The sequence below is a fragment of the Pogona vitticeps genome, chromosome 1 (assembly GCF_051106095.1).
Source record: "Pogona vitticeps strain Pit_001003342236 chromosome 1, PviZW2.1, whole genome shotgun sequence".
Taxonomy (NCBI): domain Eukaryota; kingdom Metazoa; phylum Chordata; class Lepidosauria; order Squamata; family Agamidae; genus Pogona; species Pogona vitticeps.
The window spans coordinates 63,213,787-63,234,306 of NC_135783.1; the positions used below are offsets into that span (position 1 = coordinate 63,213,787).

The window sequence follows — 20,520 nt, forward strand, 5'->3', positions numbered from 1 at the left end:
AGACATCTAATGTGCATGGTTTTTTTTTCATGCGGCCATGTGCCAATAATCAGTAGAAACATTTGGAGGCAATTAGCTTTTAGAGTTTTAGCTTCGCAGATCATGGAGAGGAAGAACACATTTCCGATTGATATAATGTAGAGGTTACACTTCTAAAAAAAAATGTTGGGTACCAACACAACTGTATTTTAAAATTTCTTCCTCTGACTTATGGCAAAAGAGGAAATGAAATGAAATGCAAAGAAAAAAATGCAGTAGTTGTTTGTCTGTAAGGGAGGGTTAACTCCATGACTAGTATAAAGTCGCCACTATGTTAAGCAAGTCTGTAAAGGTCTGGAAGTGATTTTAATCTTCACTTGGAACAAACCTCAGCAAAGACCAGCAAAACCAGCCAGAGTTGTGGTTGTCACATTTCTTGCCCTGTGTGAATCCTTCTTGTACTGATTTGTCTCTCAAGGAACACAACTCTGTGGTCACCACAGAATCATTGTAAGGGAAACTTTGCTAAAGATGGGTAAATTATCTTCAGGGCAACTTGTCTACTACTGCTACCAATTTTTTTTCAAGAAAGGCCATAAGCAAAGGGACGTGTGATTATTTTGTGTAATTGCTTTAATGGGCATCACACACCCCTGTTAACTTCCAAACAAACAAGAGTGAATTATTCAACAAGAAAATATTGCCACTACTCTCATCTGCTTCCCCCAACTTCAAGGCACACCACACATTTTCATTTTACAGTATAGTCACACAAGTAACTCATCCACAGTCCAACCGTATTTGTGTCCAGTTGGAGGAACATCCTATTTATTCCCAGAGCTTGGAAGAGTTATCTTTTTAAATAGAGTGTCCAGACTCTCTCAGCCAGTCTAGCCAGTGGCTGTACTGGCTGCAGGATTCTCAAATTGTTTCAGTGGAAATTGTCCTCTGAGCAAATGTCCATATGACTGCAGGTTAGAGGAGTGACAGTATCCAGCTTCCCCAGCAGTCACTAAAGATGCTCCTGCATAATGTGCCATGTTCTGTACCCAGAATGTTCCACTCAGGAAACGAAGGCAAGTGAAGATGCTGCCTTCACTTCCAAATGAGAAATCTGCATTATTCTTCATCAAGGTAAACAAATTCTTTCAGTTATTGTTATCTTTCTACATTATTTTCCATAAATGGGCCTTGGTCAGCCTTATGTGTGTGGACATCAATTTGTGCAGCAGAAACTTCCCTTCTTGCCCTTTGACACACACCCCATGCCCACCTCCAACATGTTTGTTCAGGGAACTCCAACCTAAATTTACAGGAGACATGGTGAACCCATTCTGCTAACAGATGCTCTTCCATTGCCAAGTTGACACCAGTGGATGCAACTTTATTCTTTCATTGAAATGTTAACCTCTTCTCTAGCCCAGTGGTCCTCAACCTTGGGCCTCCAGATGTTCTTGGACTTCAACTCCCAGAAATCCTGGCCAGCAGAGGTGGTGGTGAAGGCTTCTGGGAGTTGTAGTCCAAGAACATCTGGAGGCCCAAGGTTGAGGACCACTGCTCTAGCCTATGATGCTTTCCTGCTTCTTCAGTCTGCTAATTCAATAAATTCTGGAGGACCAGAGGAGCCTAGAAAGCCAGAACAGTGTAGGAGATAGATGGACTAGGAATCAGGAGACCTAGGTTTAAATCCTTGCAAACTCACTGAGAGGTAGTGCTGATAGAACCATTGCATACATATCTCCTACACCTTGAAAACACTATTAGGATCACTATAAATTGAGTCCAAGTTGGTGGCAAGAAACATTTAAAAAGAGGAATCTATTTATGAAGATTGATAATTATTGTTACTTCTTTTCGGAACTGCCCAAAAGGCATATAATACAATTGAAAAATGGTCCCATGAAGATTACTATCTTTTGGCATTCAATGAACATAAGCAATAAAAGAAAAATTATCATCCCTGCAGAAAAGCAGGCAGTTGTTTCCAGGAGGGAGGGCAGCGGTTCCATAAAACAGTGAAACCTCCTAAACACAAATGGTATCTCTTAGACATTAAACATGTTTTTGGCTGGGAGTGCGGAGGTTTGTGTGGAGGTAGGAGCTAGCAATGTCAGAAGCCAGAGCTTGTAAGTAATTTGAACTAATAGGTAAAATTAAGAGATAAATGAAAATGCTTGTAAAGTGGGTTTGGGGCGAAAAAAGGTAGGGCAAATACCACAATACCTATATTCTAGTGGACTGGATTGTAAGCAGCAATAAGTGCTCCAAGGAGGTCTGGAAAGACTTATCTTTCCTTGTAGAACAGACAAGTCAACAAGACACAAAGCATACAGAAATTATTTTATGAAGTCAATGTTAAGAGGAACAAAAGAAATGAGAGCATGGAAAAACTGGTGGGTTTTTTTTGTGTGTGGGGGGGGAGGGTTGGGCCTACCTGGACAAGATCATATGGGATTCTTTTTTATCCATATAAAAAGCTGAGTAAAACAAGACTAACAAGGCTGTCAATACATTATCTACTCAGAAGTAACTCCCACTGAGTTCAAAAGAGTAAACTGCTGCAAGTCTAGACTAAAACAGAGCACCTGGGTTGTTTCATGTGATCACTGGGTGGTTTTTTTAATGTGCTGTGATGTATACAAGATAGTTGACTGCTTTCATCCCATTAGGGATGAGAAAGGCGGGGGGCTACCACTGAAGAAGAGTTCTCCCTCACCTCCAGTATTCTCAGGCTCCATGCTTCTTAATATCCCATGCATGGTGCACTGCTCCCTTGAAAGTAGCATGGAACAAGAGATGCGGTTGCAATAAGAAAGATGATTACAAAAGGGAGGCACTTGCCTCCATTCTTCTAAACTGTGGAGTAGTAGCAAGACTGGTGACACCTGGCCTGAAGGGTCTTTGGGTTGCCAAACTGCAGGATTATTGCTGGACTAAAAGTGTAGGAGTTCAGAGGTAAACAGTGAATGATTTCTACAGCCCAACACATTCTGACAAGGGACCTCAAACAGCAAGAGGTAAGGTTGTAGACATAGAAAACCCACTGTACTTTCTACAAGGTCTGTTTTCAGAGCAGTGGCCACATTATTTATCAAGGTCTTTATCAAAACCCAATGGAGCAAATATATTAATCTTCTGGGCATCCCCAACTGTTTTTCCTCCAATTGTGTTCTCCTTACATTTCCCTGACTTAATCTCTCCCCAATATATTAATTCTTACCACAAGCAACGTCTCACTACAGAGGTGTCAACAGGCACAAGCATAAAGCAGAAATCTCAGTCCTGCCTGGATCAAGGCCATTTATTCTGTCCCAGGTTCATGCTGGTACTTTGTCATCTGACCAGAAGCTGCTCTATTTGGATGGTTATGGTGAATTTTACAGTCCACAAAATGCAACACCAGAGTGGATATATTGGTTATTCTGTTTGCATTGTGGCCTCTCATATTTTTACATGTGAGAGTCTCAAATAACTGAAGTTGGTTTCAAGCACAATAACTTCTTTGTTTTGGCCCAAACTGGTCTCCAGTGTAATAAAGATGAAATAAATACTACTTAAAATGAAGTATTTCTAGGCGTTGTTTAATTTTGTTTTATTCTCTCAGGAATATTGTGTTCTCTCACTCATCAGATAGAGAAATAACAGTCTTCTAATACACTAATTGGTTGTCATCCATACAGTCTTTACAGCTCTTTTTCTGATTTTGCGTGGAGAGAGGGAAAGTATGCTATAGCAAATGTTCTTTCTCAAGTGATGTAATCCAAAACAACAGAAGTGCGATGCTCAGAATACATTGGTGTAAATTCCTTCATGTAAATATATATATATATATATATATATATATTCCTTTACTTACATACTAGGCTAGTGAGATAGTGTCACACATAAAAGGGGGCAGAAAGAGACTGAAAACAGTGACAAAAGGAAAACAAAACAATGAGCTACCTTAGCAAAATCCCCTTGGTAAAAAGCAAGAGGATATGAAGAGATGTGGACTGAGTAAGAAGCAGGAAGATGTGAAGTTGCCAAGAGTTTAGGAGCTCCCAGTATTTGCCTTGAACTGAAATCCAGCCTCTAAAGAATTCTTGATCTCTGTCCTAACCTATCCATAAAACTACCTACAAACCCCTTCCTGACACTTACCAGGCAAACAACTCTGGTTTGAACAGAAGGAGTGATACACTGGATGAAAGGAGATAATGGATTTTTCCTTCCATCTATCTTTTTGTATGACTGTGGGATGCCGGATAGGTAACATCAGAGCTTCACAATAACAGCTTCACAAGACAACCACCGTACATTTTGTGTTGTCATCCAATTAAATAATGGCCAAAATCCTGTTGCTCAGTGTAGTAAATTGCACAAGAGTAGACCCATTGAATCAGTGGGGATTTAGTGAGTCAACTTCTTCATAGGTTCAGTTGATTCAAATATGCCTACTCTACTTGCTATGCTAAAGTAAATTGCAGTTACTGTAGATCCATTTGAATCAATGGAACTTATGAAGGAGTTGGCTCAACAAAACCACATTGATTCAAAGGATCTACTCTAGTGTGATTTACGATACTGCACAACAGGATTTGGGGCAATAAGTTACAGGGAGATAAAGGCAGAAAGTAAAGAAATGGCATAGTGAACATTCCATATTTTACCATAAAGAGAACGTACAGGATAAGGGCTAAACACTCCTCATATATGCAAGAAATCTTTTCCATCCTGCCTCCACTTCCTCTACTTCTCCCTTTAGGAGCAAAAGCAACAACAACAACAACAACAACAACAACAACACCTCAGAGCCATCCATTTTGAACTAAGACAATCCTTACATCATGTGGCTGGTAGGGAAAGCACAATATAACAAAGGACTGATCAGGTACATTTCAAAGAACAATGTTCCATCTGAGAGAGCCCTTAAACTGCTCTGTCAGCAAGATTCAGTATTTTAATTAAACATTATTAACTGCTCCAAAGTAAATGCCATTACCATTGTCTTACCAGAATTTTTATTGGTCTTATTCTGTCTGCTCTTTACTTGTTCAGTCCATAATGTAGGATAACGAGAAGCTATATCTAGAAAATCAAGAACAAAAATCAAATCATTCCAGTGAAAGCCATAGTTGATGACAGACTATATCAATGACATTTAAATGTAAGTCACTTAATAAACATAGCAAAACTGATTTTTTTTAAATTAAGGAGCTTTGTTTCGTTATTAACACTTTGAAAATGAGGAATAACAATATTGAGTGCATATAACAAAGAAAAAATGTCTACATTTCACACTTATGTCAAATTATGGTCCTGAAATCCACTCCTAAATTTCCTGGCACAAATTTAGGAATGTGCTGATTATACAGTGTAAATAATTCTGTAAATCTCCTGCAGAATCAGTTACTTCATTTAGCTCAAAATACGCAGAAGGGTCTCATTGTGGATTTCAAAAGTATTAGTGGTTCCCAAATGAGGGTGTACCAGTTATACACAACTGGGTCACTAGGTTACACCCCATATCAGTTGACAATAGTGACATTGATGCCAAAGATACTAATAAAGTTTCCCGACTGTGAATGGCTAAAGCCTAATCTTATTCATGTTTACACCAATGTTGGTCCCAGTGTACTTAACAGGACTTGCTGCTCAGCAGTCATGATTAGGTTTTCAGCTTTAGTCAATGTCAAAATGCTGTTGGATGTATTTATAATATTAAATCAGCAACAATAGGAAATTCCATTGTAAGGGAATTATTGTATCTGTCAGATGATCAGCCCAACCTGTCAACTGCACTGATCCATTTACCGTATTTTTCGCTCCATAAGATGCACCTTTCCATAAGACGCACCAATTTTTTAGGAGAAGAAAACAGGAAAATATAATCTGTTTTCTTCGCTCCATAAGAAGCACAGACTCCCCCCCCTGTTTTGTGGGGGAAAGTGTGTCTTATGGTGCGAAAAATACTGTACTTACTAAAACATTTATATCCCAACTTTACTTTCAGTGATTCTTTTGGTGGCTCCCAATATCAAATTAAATAAATTATATTCTGAAATACAGCCATCAGAAATGGAATTAAAACTTTCAGCTGCTAAAATCACACCCGTCATCATCCAGCCCAATGGCTTTCTTGAAAAGAAATGTTTCAAATCAATCACATTACAGTACTTTTAGATCAGCTGATTTTGGAAGTGGGTACAGGGGAAATCTAGCTAAGTGGACTCAGAATCCAAACCAAATCCAATTAACCAGGTACTACAACAAGTGAGAGCTACAGGAAAGGAATATGCCCTGTCACGTAATCAATGGCTACTGTACTTGTCATAATTCCTGTTAGTGCCAGCATCCTGAATAACTTTACATATAGAAACAACACATATGATACTGTGGAGATCCAGATTCAAATGCCTCCTCAGCTGTGAAAACCCAGGTGAGAATGACAATAGTAAACCACTCATTGAACAGCTCACAACAACAACAACATTTGTTCAACAGTCCTCACCTTCTTCATCTCCTTGGGGTGGAGTCTCCAGTGCAGGAGCTGAGGCATCATCTGAATTCAGAATGGAAAAGATTTGCAAGGATACTACAATTATGAGAGTAAGCTAAATAAGTGCACATACATGACTGAGACTGATAATTTGAATAAAACCTCAGATGGTTAATAACAGGTCATAGGATACAATTCCCACCACATGAAATGATATAAATTCATATTTTGATATAAATTCAATTCATATTTTGATGCTTTGGCCAGTGGCGCAATTAGATGATAAATATATTGGCAAATTTTCCCTGACACATGCAAAGAAACCCCAATCCATAGGTTTGGTTTGGGAACAAGATGTTTCTTGCTTAATTGACAAAAGACTGGATATTTGCATCTGAAAGAGGAAACCAGATTAGATATGCATCCTGAGGTCAAGTGGACCATGTAGGCTGTGGGGCCATATACCAGGTAAGGAAAACACAGCTCTTTTGCTTTCAACTCATGTATAGCCACTGCATCCATTGTCAACTGGACACAATGAAGCATAAGACACTGTTTGATTTGCTGTTTAATGTATTCACTATATGTATATAGATATTCAACAACGCACAATCTCTAGGTGGCTTTCAACATTTTAATGGCATTAAAATATAGGATGAAATAACAAACTTATTTAAAACTATGAGATTCTTAAAACACACCTTTTGGGACTGAGAGATCCAAGCTGTCTGCGAAGACTGTTCAGTGGCAGAACACTACTACAAAACAACCCTCTCCCTAGTGGTTATTCATCTCGTGTCATCTGGCAAGGGCATTCGGGGCAGGAAAGCTTAAGATGGGATAAGAGTGCCTCGTTTTTGCCTGTGATCATAATGAACAGTGTTAAGAGTGACCAGACGAAAAGGATGACAGGGTTCCCGTGTCTATAATAGTTGTACAGAACAGGAAACATCTCAGGCAAACTACAACTGCTGAAATTTCCTCCTCTACACAACTATTAAAGGGGCAGGAGTCCTGTCTTCTTTTTCACTTGGTCGCCCTTAACAACTTAGACAATTTGTTCTCCCTGTGCGCACAGCAATACAAGCCAAAGAAAACGGACTGCATTCTGTAGGCTCCTGGACTTACAAAAACCATGATACAAAGCAGAGCTTCTGTGTGTTTGTGTGCATTGGCACAGTGACATGCGGTGAATTCTCTGGCTGTTTACATAAACACATTTCCTAGGTGAGTTTTATTTGCTTTTTTCCTACATATTGTATTTCTGCATATTCCTTATACTTCTTATACTGTCCACCCAACAAGAGAGGTTATAGGAAAAAGAAAAAGAAAGAAACAGCAAGTGCTCCAAAATATGTAAACTGGCAATAACATTCAGGGCACTATATCAGATTTTCAGAATCAAAATGTTTCGGAAAATAATGCTTCCACTATCATTTCCACCTGATATAAGCAAGGCTTTAGAATGCAGACAGCATCTCCTTTCCTTATATTAATTGCTTCAGTACAGATAATGCTATGCAAAGTCCATTCAAGTGCCAGATGTTCCTTTAATATCTGAAAGCGGTGCCTGGGAAAAAATGTGGAACGGTGGCCACTTCTTTATATGGAATGTAGAACAGGTGAGTCACTCCAGGCCCAGGACCTCATAAAGCCCTCACTGTGTCCCATTTTATACAAGAATACTGCACTGTTTGTCTGAGTTGTCAGTGGAGGCTATGGCTAGAGGATATTCAAATATATATGAGAATACTGTTGACCATCTCTGTGAGGCCAGCTTGCTTAAGTTCAGTAAACTATCAACATCAAATTTCACTGCAAAAAAATTAAAGTAACAACTAGATATGTTTACCTAATGTGTTATATACTTTTCAAAAAAAAAAAATCAAAAGCGAAAGTGAGAAAAAAACCTACAGAAAACTCTCACTGTGCTGTGCAGATGATAGTTTCATGGTCACGGTGGACAAAACACTGGCTATGGGCCACATGCAAATCCTGAGCCCCAAATGTACTGCTCAGCTCTCATGGGGGCCTTGACTGCCTGCCACCCCCCTCCCAAATGTGCCCTGTAGGAAGTGTAGGGAATTTTTCCCTATTAAAACTTCCCTTCCTCTTCCCAAATTAGTAGCACTGTTGCTGCTGTTGTTAATGTTCCGGTCACTAGAGGGGAAAAGGGCACTTTAGCAGTAAAAAAAAAGTAGTTTGGGATAGAGTGACATATTCTTACAGCTGATCATTTTTTTCTGATTCCTTCACTGCTGCCCTTCCAAGCCTCTTCTGATTTATTGGCTGCAGTCTCCATTTGGACTGATGGTTGAACCGAAGTATATGAAACCTTGCACTATTTCAATTTCTTCATTGTCCACATTAAAGTTGTGTAACTCTTTGTAGTCATTATTTTTGTCTTCTTAACATTCAACTGCAGTCTTGCTTTGGCACTTTCCTCTTTCACTTTCACCAGACATCATTTCAAGTCATCATTGCTTTCTGCCAGCAAGGCCGTGCCATCTGCATATCTTACATGTATATTAAACATTTACATTTACAGCATATATATTTTAATATAGCCTATTGTTTATTTTCATTTTATTATTTTTATTTTCTGTTCTGTCAAATTGATATTTTAATTATGTTGTTAGTATGCTCGTTGTAAACTGCCCAGAGTGGCCCCTGGGGGGGTATAAAAATGAAGTAAGTAAATAATATTGATGTTTCTTCCATCAATTTTCACTTCTTCATCTGAATTGAGTGTAGTTTTCTGCATGACATGTTCTGCATACAGACTGAACAAACAAAATGCACCCTTGTCTGACTCCTTTGCCTATTATGAACCAGCCTGTCTCTCCATATTCTGTCTTAACTATAAAACAGGTTACTCATCAGCACAATCAAGCTCTGAGGCACACCCATTTCTTTGGGAACAACTCATAGCTTCTCATGATCTGCACAGTCAAAGGCTTTGCTGTAGTCTATAAAGCATAGACTGATCTCTTTTTTTTGAAACTCTTTGGTGTGCTCCAGCAGTCAGTGGATATTTGCCATGTGGTCTCAAATGCCTCTTCCTTTTTGGAATCCAGCTTGAACATCAGTCATTTCTCACTCCACATGAGGAAACAAACTTTGTTATAACACCCTGAGCATCACTTTACTTGCATGGGAAATAATGATTCTATAGTTACTGCAGTCCTTAACATCTCCTTTCTTGGAGAATGGAAAGTATATTGTGGGCCACTTTTTTGTTTTCCATATTTGTTGGCCTATTCTTGTTAGAATTTTAACAGTCTTTGTAGCTTGAAATAGTTCTATCAGTATTCCCTCTATTGCTGGTGATATATTTCTTCCCAGTGTTTTCATCCACTGTATGATGAGGATTTCACTTCACATTCTAGATTTGGTTCTTCATCATAGGATTGCTCTTCAAAGGAGTCACTCATCCTTCTGTCTCTTCTGCATAGGTTTTCAATATACTGTTTCTACCTTTTCTTTATTTTATAGAGTTCTCACATTGGCAAGAACTATGTTATGAGCAATTTGTTGTGTTTAGTCATTAAGTTGTGGCCAACTCTTTATGACCCCATGGACCAGAGCACGCCAGGCCCTCCTGTCTTCCACTGCCTCCCAGAGTTTGGTCAAATTCATGTTGGTAGCTTCGATGACAAACCTGCCCATTTTTTGCACAATTTTTTTTGCAATTGTTGAACCTACAAATCTCCCAGTGCTAGAATATGAAGAAAGGGAAGGGTAGTTTGCATCTTGCTGAATCATCAACTTTTGTAGTTGTTTTGTGCATGTATGTTTGCTTTGTTTCTCAAAAAGAAATAGCAGTACAGATGTTCTGCAAAAATCACAGAACCTTTACAGGGGGAAAGGTCTTTGTCTTTTTCTCTGCTGGAGGTGAGGCATCTCCCAGGGCTTTAAAATTCCTCACTAAGGAGACTTGTTATGAGAGAGACTAAACTGAGGAGAATGAGAGATTTAGTGACTATTCTTTCCATCCAGACTCCTAAGGAATTTTCTCTTCTAGTGACAGGCTATGTATAATATATAGTTGACCCCCCCCCAAATGTTCTGTTCTCTGTCTCTAGTTCTCTTTTCAGTTGAGGTCCCTACATGGAGTATGTATAGTGCAAATGTCTAATTTCTGCAAAATCTTCTCTTATAAAACATGCTGATCCTACAAAACAGATGTTGGCAACCAATGGATCCCAAGATACCCCTTCAGTGTCTTTCCAGATACCCATGAAGTGAAACATTAAACCTAGCAGGAATTCTGCCATGTTTATGCAAATATGTCCTGACAGCTGGTTGGCTACGTCAGCAAACAGCAAGCTACTGCAGTTTGCTTTCTGAAGCATTGGGCTTCACACCTGGTTTTGTTCCATGTAAATCAAGCACAGCATGTAGCTGGAGACAGGTGATAAAACATATTCACTGCTGCTCAATCTCAAAATCTAGGCAATTTTTAAAGATGGCACATAGCATATTAGCCACAGGCAGTGCCAAGAAAACAGAATTTATGACCTGTATTGAGTTTCTTCAGAACATTATGGACACTTGGAACCTATGCATTTGCCTGGCAAATGTATGAAATAAATGACTGCCCTCAAGTTATATGTATGGATCTCACATTACTCAGCTGAAATAGCGACTGATTCTTTACATCGAAATAAAATATATAATGGTTATGGTTGCTAAAGGTCCTGCAGGACCATAAATCAAGGACAGTAACATAATTTTCCTGTCACATTTCCTTAGCTTGTGCACTTAATGCAGAAAATAGGAATTAAATCCATATTAAACAAAGTTGAATATGCATCCCTGTTCATCTTGGGGTGAAGTCCACTAATTGCAGTGGGAGGTAAACTAGTTCAGACAGACATATAAATGATTTTAGCACAGGCAGATAAAATGTTATAAGGTTGTATCATTAATAATAATAACAACAACTGCTTGGCTCTCAATGGGATCCATCAGTTTAACTCATCATAATTACTCATTGTCAGAAAATTTAACCTCACTTACCATGGGAATAGATGAAATAATGACACTGACTAGCTCTCCAAAGCTTTGTCCTAAGCACACTTGGCTATGTAAAAAAGATTCAGAACAAGCCAAGGCAATATGATGAGGATTTTTGGTGACAGTGACTTATGACTGAGGCAATGCCTCCCCCTGGAATATTGGGGTGAGGAAGCCGCCCACCCCCATCCATGAACTGCCCCACTTTTTTGGAATATTTTAAGAAAACCCAACAAGTGAAAGACACATGGCCTATAAACTGATGTTTCAGGATGCATAAGCATCACACTGCTTGCTCTGAATTAATTAGTTATTTTTATTGTTTATATGCCACCTTCTTCCTAGAGATCTAAGACTGCTTACGATGCAGTTAACAGAATACTTGCAAAGCTTGTGTAGTATGGGGCAGGGAAAGCCCAGTTTGAATATTCATTTTGTACTTGGAAATCACTCATGAAGCGTGTCCACCCATATCCTGTAACTTGCCTTGGGTAGGGCCAGAACTTGGAAATTATTATTTTTTTCAAAATACAACTCCCAGAATTCTCTAGTTAGGGTGGCCTCATCTCATGAAATCTTTGAGCTACCATCCAAAACAGTAAGCTTTCTTAATTCTGGGCAGGACAAAGAAAGGCACTCTATTCCCCAAGGCTCAGCTGAGCACCTTTTGGCACCACAGTGGCTGTGAAAAAGATGGGTCCCTCTCTGAGGGAAATCATGCAGATACTGTTAAGTTTTTTACTGAGGCTTCTGGGTTTCAGATATTTTACTAAGTTGGAAATCCAGCTCTGTAGAGATGCAAAACGTTGATTCATCCTTTTAACAAAGATTGCTGAATCTTGCAACAGGAGGAGGAGGAGGAGGAGGAGGAGGAGGAGGAAAAAAGAGGCCATGGCATTTCCTGCTGACATACGTTATGCTCATAAGCGTTTAAGCTGGAGTGCTCTCCTTTGTGAGCACCCTGGTTGAATCATGCTGACAACAATGCCTATATAGCTGTTTTATTAATTACAGGACGAACAGAAAGCCTTTTGGCGAGTGTTCTTGTTTCATTGTATTTGCAAGAACAAATAGTATTTGCCATTTACAAAGCAAATCATTAGTGATCTTTAAAATCAAAATGTCTCCACATATGCTAAACTTTACTGCATCATGCATCTTAGGTCTGGATGACCAGATGAGCAGTATGTCAATGCTATTTCTATTTTTTTGTAGTAGGTTAATATTTTGCCATAAAATTAAAATTACAAAATGTATTTGCAACAGGACATTGTGCTTACAGTGGACCCTTGACTTACAGATGGCTTGACTTACAGACTTTTTGAGTTACAGACTTCTCTGGCCGCAAAATTTAGGTTTGACTTGCAGACTGAGATTTGACTTACAGACCAGAAAAAAACCAAAATGGAACAAAAACGGCCTGTTACGGGATTAATCAGTTTTCAATGCACTGTAGGTCAATGGAGACTTGACTTACAGACTTTTTGACTTGAGAACCGCCTTCCAATACGGATTAAGTTCTCAAGTCAAGACCCCACTGTATTTGCCTTCACTTTCACTGTCTGCTCTTCCCGCTGCTGTTATTTGTACATTTTCAGCACATGGGAACATAAATCAGATCTGGATAAAAGAGCCTGATAACCATCTTTGATCTGCAGAGCTGGAAGGGACCCTATGGATTATCAAGTCCAGCCACTGTCAAGGAGGCACAGTGGGGGGGAGATCAAACTCCTGACCTCTGGCTCCACAGCCAGAGACCTGAATCAATGAGCTATCTTGACTCATGTTGGAATCAAAACCTGGAGCATTGGAGTGTATTAGTAATTTATTTAAAACTGTATGCGCAACCCTTTAAAAATTTGCCCAGGGTGACCTAGCATAAAACCAGAAATAAATAATGCAAAAATGAATTTAGTTATGAGCGAGCATTCACCCTTATTTTGATTCCTAGCAAATTAATTGGCACAAATATATGTTAGCTTACTTCCAAAAGTAAATGAAATTACCTGGTTGAGAGCAGGTTACTGGAGAGTACAAGATTCAGAAAACAGAGTAGTGATTAAAACTGTGGCATTAAACTAAAGAGACCTAACTTCAAACTCTTGTTGAAAAACAAACTTCACTGCATAACTTTCAATATTTGCACTTAACTATTTCTTGGTCTAACAGAGTTGTTGTTTTTTTAAAAAAAAGGAGAAGAAGAGTCTATTATTTTGAATTATTTTAAGAAAAGGTAGAATAAAATTATGTGGAATAAAATATTTCTGCCTGTCACCTCGAGTGGAATACTCTATTCTGACACATCAAAGAACTTCCAGATAAAACAATGCCTCTTTCATCGGGAAAACTATACCAACTATTGCAGTATGTGGTAGGATATATCCAGAAAGGCTGGTGAAAGGCTGAAGGCATGTGGCTCCATTATTTATTTAATTCATTGAAAATATTTGCATGCTACCTATCTTCTTAAAAGGATCCAACACAGTTACATTTCTAGGAAAAAAATGGTGTTGGATTTGATAGCAGTAGCTGAAAGCCCTAGACTGGGAGCTACTGCTACTTTTTTGACTACATTTCCTTGGACTAGACAGTGTTTTGATGCTGTGGGAAAGTAGAAGGTACAACAAGTGCTCAACATCACCAGAGAGGACGCTCCATATTAAATTATAAGATATTTACCTGCTTTCCCTGTCCCTTCTCGCTGAGGCAACTTCTCATTCAAAGAACCTAATAGTTGCAGGGGGGCAGAAAACAGGAGTAAAATCAGTTTAATAATTATGATCCAAACCAGGGTAGAGTGGAATAGTTACTTAAGCAGGGTCATTTTAACAGAGGGATTGGCAATCTGAAGTTCTCCAGATGCTGCTGGAGTGTAACTCCCAGGAGCCTTAGCTAGTACAGCCAATGGTAGTGAACGATGGGAAGAGCAAAAGAACACCATCTTGAAAGCCACAGATCTTCCTGTTTATTACAGCATATTAAAACAAAGGGGTTTTGATGGAAATATGTAGCCATGGAGGAAACCAGGCAGGTGACAAATCTTTTGTCTCAAAGCACCTATGATGCTAAGCAAATGACAGAGAGGCACCAAGGCAAAGCTTTCCATGTATAGCTTTGAGGGAGGAAAAGTTAGCTAATAGCAGCATGAATTTGACATTTTCCAACAACAATTTAACACCTGTTTGTAAACTTCCATGCCATTCCTCAAGGACTCAGTGGCTCTGGAATTTCTTTTAGTTCCCTGCATGTGGATATCTTGACCTGGGGAGCAGTAAAAATGTCCATGCTGTATCTGGTCCTCTTCAATGCACAGTTTGTGGAGGATGGGACCATTTATCTTTATGCTGTCAGGGAAGCACATTTTATTTACTCCTTAACTCTCAAGTTGTCTGGTGTTCTTACTATTGGAAATTAATGCAGTGGGGGGGCATACTCAAGAGAATCTGTGAACAATTTTAGTACCGCAGACAAAGACTGGGGCCCACATAGACAATTTTAACATTGAACAGACCTCCTCCCCCTCCCATTTTTAAACTGCTGGATCAATGTAAGTAAATACAGTATGGCCTAATTAATTTGAACAATCCCGTCTGGGGAATGGAAGAAACATTAACATAATCAGATACTCTGATGTCCAGGAATGCTGATTCCACAGGGTCAACACATATGTGAACCCATGTGGAACACACATAGTCAGATAACAAATAATCAACATGAGGGATTTTGGTCAATCTGCACTCAGTAGGGTGTTAAATGAGGGCCAGAGAGAGATGGTTTTGAATCTCCAGTCAGTAATGGAGTTCACTTGACAGCCAAGTTAATACAGACAAGTGAATCTAGTAAGAATTCAGCAGGACCTCACACAGTGTAGTTCAGCAAAAGGTCATTTTTAGTGGCATAAAACAATGATAACAACCAAAGTTGTTTTTTTTTTTAAAAAAGTGTGAGGATGCTTCCAAATGAGGCTTTCATTCTGCAACCGCCACTCCTCAAATGCTGAATGTTCACAGGATTCAGACATTAATGTCTACCATGTATAGCTCTTCCATATTTTTTACCGCTTCTCTAGTTTTTCTTTTCATTATCAGAAAACCATTCAGTTAAGGGGGAGGGACAGAATAGGTGCTCAGTGCCTTTTTGACAGGAACCATCTGTCAAAAAGCACTCTGGGTTAATTCAGAATTATACACTAGCCACAATTCTGTTGCTTAATGAAGTAAATGACACTAGAGTTGGCCACTGAGTCAATGGGAACTTGGTGAGTCAACTTGTCCATCCATTCCACTGATTTAAATGGGCCTACTCTTACTGCAACTTACTTTGACATAATAAATTGCTGTTAGAATAGGCCCATTTGAATCAATGGAACTTATGGAAACATTGACTCAACACTGATTCGATGGGTTTCCTATAATATGATTCACTGCACTACAGGATTTTGGCCACTGTAGAAGTTTTGAGCCACAGGTGCCTTCCCCTCACTCACCCTGGCCAATGACCCACTCACCAGCTGGTGCATGCTCCTCTCTTCCTCTTCTTCAGCTGTTCGACCAGTACCCATCAGAAGCACAGGATTGCCTGTCCTGCCTCCTTGTCTGAGTGGGCAAACAGGGAGGCAGGGCAGAGAAGCCTGTGCTACTGCCAGAAACTAGTTGAACAGCTGAAAAGGAGGATGAGAGGAGCGCACTGGCTGGTGAGTGATGGATCCAGCAGTGAAGTGAGGGAAGGGAGGCAATGCTGTGCATACAAACTGGCATGAACCTCCTAACTGAAGTTCGTGCCTGTCTCTACCCACAATTGATGTTCTGCTGCTCCTCAAAAGAACATCTGCAAAGCAAGTGTTCACAATCATGCTTAAGAACTGCTGCAGCACTAAAGTGGAAGCATTTCTTTCTTTTCACTTTTGAGGAAACCAGAAAGGTAGGAAACGGTCATAAAAATGCAACCTGATTATCTAGCAGTATACCCTACTGTGCAGAATATTTGTGTGACTGTGTCTTCTCCATTACTTTTAAAATTCGAGGGTACCAAAAAAAAATGGCACTCAGAAGATTTTAAATTTATAAATAATTTCCAATAAAAGAGATGTGTGTTTTGTACCATCACGTTGGACCTATAGAATTATAACAACCCTAGCAGGATTTTCAAGGTAAGTATGATATTTAAGGAGTGCTTTTACCAGTTCCACTTCCCCAGTCAATTTCTATAGATGAAGGAGGATTCAAACTCTGTTCTCCAGAGTCCTAGTCCATCACTCTATCCACTACAACATGGATCCAGTAATGAAAGGTAGGAACCACTTTTATGAACAGCACTGTTAGCAGAAATTCTGGAATTAATTATTGACTGACATCCTTTCAAACAAATCAGCTTTCAAACATAATTCTGCTACCAAACATGTGTGAATGCATATGCGTTCATTGTAATCATACAAGAGGCAAAAGACTGTAGTCTATGGACATTTGAACTTAGCATTGAAGATCTATAAAATTAGACTCTTATAATAGGAAATTGGTTTATTCTCTGAATTTTTGTTGGCTATTGTGCTGGAATTTGAGGTTAATCCAACTTCAGAATCCATAATTTCACTCAAATGATGGGAAACCAAACTGCAGAGACTCCAAAGAGGAAGAAGGATCATCCAACCCACTATGAGGCTTAACAGGCAACATTAGGAGAGAATTATTAGGGATTTCAATTCCACTCAAAGGCCAAATTGATGAGTTCAGCAAATTTCCTCTGTGGTGTCATGTTTAGGGATATGTATGTGTGTGTTTAGTTCCGTATGAAATAATGTATTTTTATCACCAGATTACACCAGTTCAATATAGCAGGATCAACTCAAAAGCTAAAACTCTTCTCAAGTCTTCACATATTTTACCTGGACAACGTGGAGTTTTATGTGCCACAGCTGTACCACTGATTGGACGACCATTCGGAGTGACACACCAACAATAGCCTGTATAACTGTGGCACTGAACCTGTCAGAAAACATCAAGTATATAAAACTGAGAAAATGTATTTTAATATATCAGGTATTCTGAAATAATGCACAGCTCTCAGTCACAATCTACTATCAAGAAATGTTTCCACATTGCAGCATTATTTATATGAAGTAATAATCCCTGAGTCTTTGTGGAGGTACAATCTCATTGCCTATGAGGCTCTAAATATGGCATTCCCCCCCCCAAAAAAAAATTAGGCCTCCCAGGAAGCATTGAGGCAGTTGAGACAGCTTGGAAGAGACAAACTGTCCCAGGTAGGTGTTCGTCTGTGAGCAGGAACTCCCAGAATTCTGCTGGGGAATTCTTGAAGGATTCTGGGGGTTTGGATTTTTTTAAAAAAGCTCTGTGCTCTGGAGTTCTGACTCCTGTTCTCTGAAGATGCCGGCCACAGAGACTGGCAAAACATTAGGAAGAAAAACCTTATGAACACAAGGAAACAGCCCGGAAAATCCACAACAACCGTCGGATCCCAGCTGTAAAAGCCTTCTAGAATACGAAAAAAGAATGGCACCTCCCTATGTGAAAGACTAAATCAGGCTATCTATGAAAATGAATGCTATCACTGTGAGGATGAAAGAGGCAGTAACTGAAGCTCATTCACACTTCCAAATATTATGGAAAAGTTTTAATTGTAATTCATGTGCAAAGTGTATGCATATATGCACAGCTCAACATTATACTTTGCTACTTGAATTTTAAAAATTGTTAAAAAAAGAGAGAGGAAATAGTTAAGGATCTGAGGAAGTTATACTCATTACTTTGTTCCCAATCACTAGAAATACTTGAAGATACATATATTCTTAACCTTGTTGGCAACAGTCAAACTGTAATGCCAAACCCACATTTCACAGAGCTCACTATCCTTAACTAGAAATTAATCCCCAAGTCTCCCAGGTTTAAAAATGGCATACATTTATTTTAGTGGCTTTGAACTATTGAAATTAAAATGTAATGTTTCAACCAGCTATAGTTACTTTGCATTAGAAGAAGACACTAAACTAGGTAACCAGTTATGACAAAACATCTGGATTGACAGACATGGTAGATAAAGGATGTTCAGCCAACCTGGCTGTAAGTGCCATCATCATTGCATTCTGGAATAAAAACTTGCTGGAACTCCTTGCGCGCTTGTTCCTGAGTGTACTTCCTCTCTGCCACACATCTTGAAACATCTAAACAAAGGAAGAAAAAGAATATAACAGGAGGTAAAGTCTTAAAGCCTAATCAAATTAGAATACCATAGAAATCCAACTCTTTGCCATCTACACTGATTTCCACTCTGTTTTGAGGCCCGATTCAAAATACCAGCATTTGTCTTTGTGATTTGGGAACAGTTTACCTCAAGAATCACCTTCTCTCATACATATCTAAAATGATAAAGTCATCTTTTGAGATTTTTAAAAAATTCCTCTGCTGTGTAAAGCAAAGCTGATGACTCTTAGAAAGAGAATCTTTTCAGTGCTGGCACCACAGTAGTGGGAACGCCTTCCTCTAGCACACTGGTTCTTAACCTTGGGTTACTCAGGAGTTTTAGACTGCAACTCCCAGAAGCCTTCACCACCAACTGTGCTGGCTGGCGTTTCTGGGAGTTGCAGTTCAAAAACATCCGAGTAACAAAGGTTAAGAACCACTGCTCTAGCACATAGATTGCTGTCTTTTTAGCATGGTGTTGGGGGTCTTTTCATGTACCCAGACTTTTCAATCTTACCAAATCATAGAATCATAAAACTGCAGATTTGCCAAGTGCTCTAAATTTCATTGAGTCAAGTCTCCTGCCAATGCATTAAATCCACACCTGAAATGTCCATGACAGATGGCGATTCTGCCTCTATTTGAAACAACCCAGTGAAGGGACTCTACCATTTTCTGACGTAGAATAATGTATTGCTAAAGAAGCTGTCATCATCAGGACATTTTCCCTAATGTTTATCCACAATTTCCTTTTCTCTAATTGGAGTCCACTGGTTTGGGTCCCACTCAATAAAACCATGAAAAACAACCTTGTTACACCTTTTTTTTATGATAAATGTGTTATCTGAAACCACAACCACAACACACAGTTGAGTTTAAATTGCGCCTTGACATCCTTAACCATGAGTTTTCCCAGTCTACTGAGAATGGTTGTTTCAGTTTCAATACACAGAGAAAACACTGTCTTGTTTCTTTCTTTAGTTGAGGAAGTGTTTGTTCTCACTACAGCTGTGCTGTTCATCTATAACTACTACACTATACTGGCTCTCCAGTTAAGATTCTGTGTGGTCCACTTACATGCTTTAGATTTATAAGACAAGGAAAATGCAGGCATGGCAAGGAGAGGTAAGAGTAAGTGGGTAACTAGCCTAAGGCCACACTGTGAGATTCATGGCACAGCCAGGATTTGAAGCCGTTTCTAGTTCTAGTCTGATACTCTAGCCAGTATATGTCAGATATTTCCATTCAAATATTTATGGGCTGTTTGGACATATACAACTTTTCAAAAGTAAATATAGGTCAAATACATGTTCATTGTATTACTTTCCATTAAACTACAGCGAGCACATACTAGAGAAGTTTCCATTCAAAATCTGCAACTGCTAAAGGAACTTTAGAGAACATGCCCGGCTAGTCTGCACAATGGCTATGTATCTGCCAGTCTGTCAGGGTGTGATTGGCATTAGTCTGAAGAAAGGAGTGGGCTGTGCGTGTACAGCAGATACAAGTCTCCAGGTACAGCTGTCTCCACTGGAAAATGGGGCCTGGTAGGCCACTTTCTGCTTCCTTCTGAAAAGACCCTTACATACATACATTTGAATATGAGTAGATCTTATTTAGACTTACATTATCTGCACACTGCCTAGGACATGCAGAAGCATCTAGTAAAGCTGGTAAGCCAGTTACTTTCTTCAAAATCCCCTCATGTGCCCCATGAGCACCAAATGATTGAACAGGGCCCTATGTTTCAAATAACGTGTAGTTCCAATCATATGGGACTTTTAATACTTGTTTTTGTTAAATCACTGCATTCATGTATGCCTGAAACTTGACATGTCTTCAGGG

The 20,520-nt window shown here is 39.2% G+C and overlaps 1 protein-coding gene across 2 annotated transcripts in view; it reads right to left on the bottom strand.

Annotated features, from left to right (window-relative positions):
• The window catches only part of SMOC2 (SPARC related modular calcium binding 2), a 161,497-nt gene that overhangs the window by 65,089 nt on the left and 75,888 nt on the right, over nt 1-20,520 (bottom strand). For both annotated transcript variants that reach the window (XM_020801181.3, XM_072993989.2), the window contains exons 3-7: nt 18,550-18,656; nt 17,361-17,460; nt 14,159-14,206; nt 6,473-6,523; nt 4,975-5,049 (exon numbers count right to left, since the gene is read on the bottom strand). In XM_020801181.3, coding sequence (XP_020656840.1) covers nt 4,975-5,049; nt 6,473-6,523; nt 14,159-14,206; nt 17,361-17,460; nt 18,550-18,656 — 381 coding nt within the window. The remainder of the gene's footprint in view (nt 1-4,974; nt 5,050-6,472; nt 6,524-14,158; nt 14,207-17,360; nt 17,461-18,549; nt 18,657-20,520) is intronic.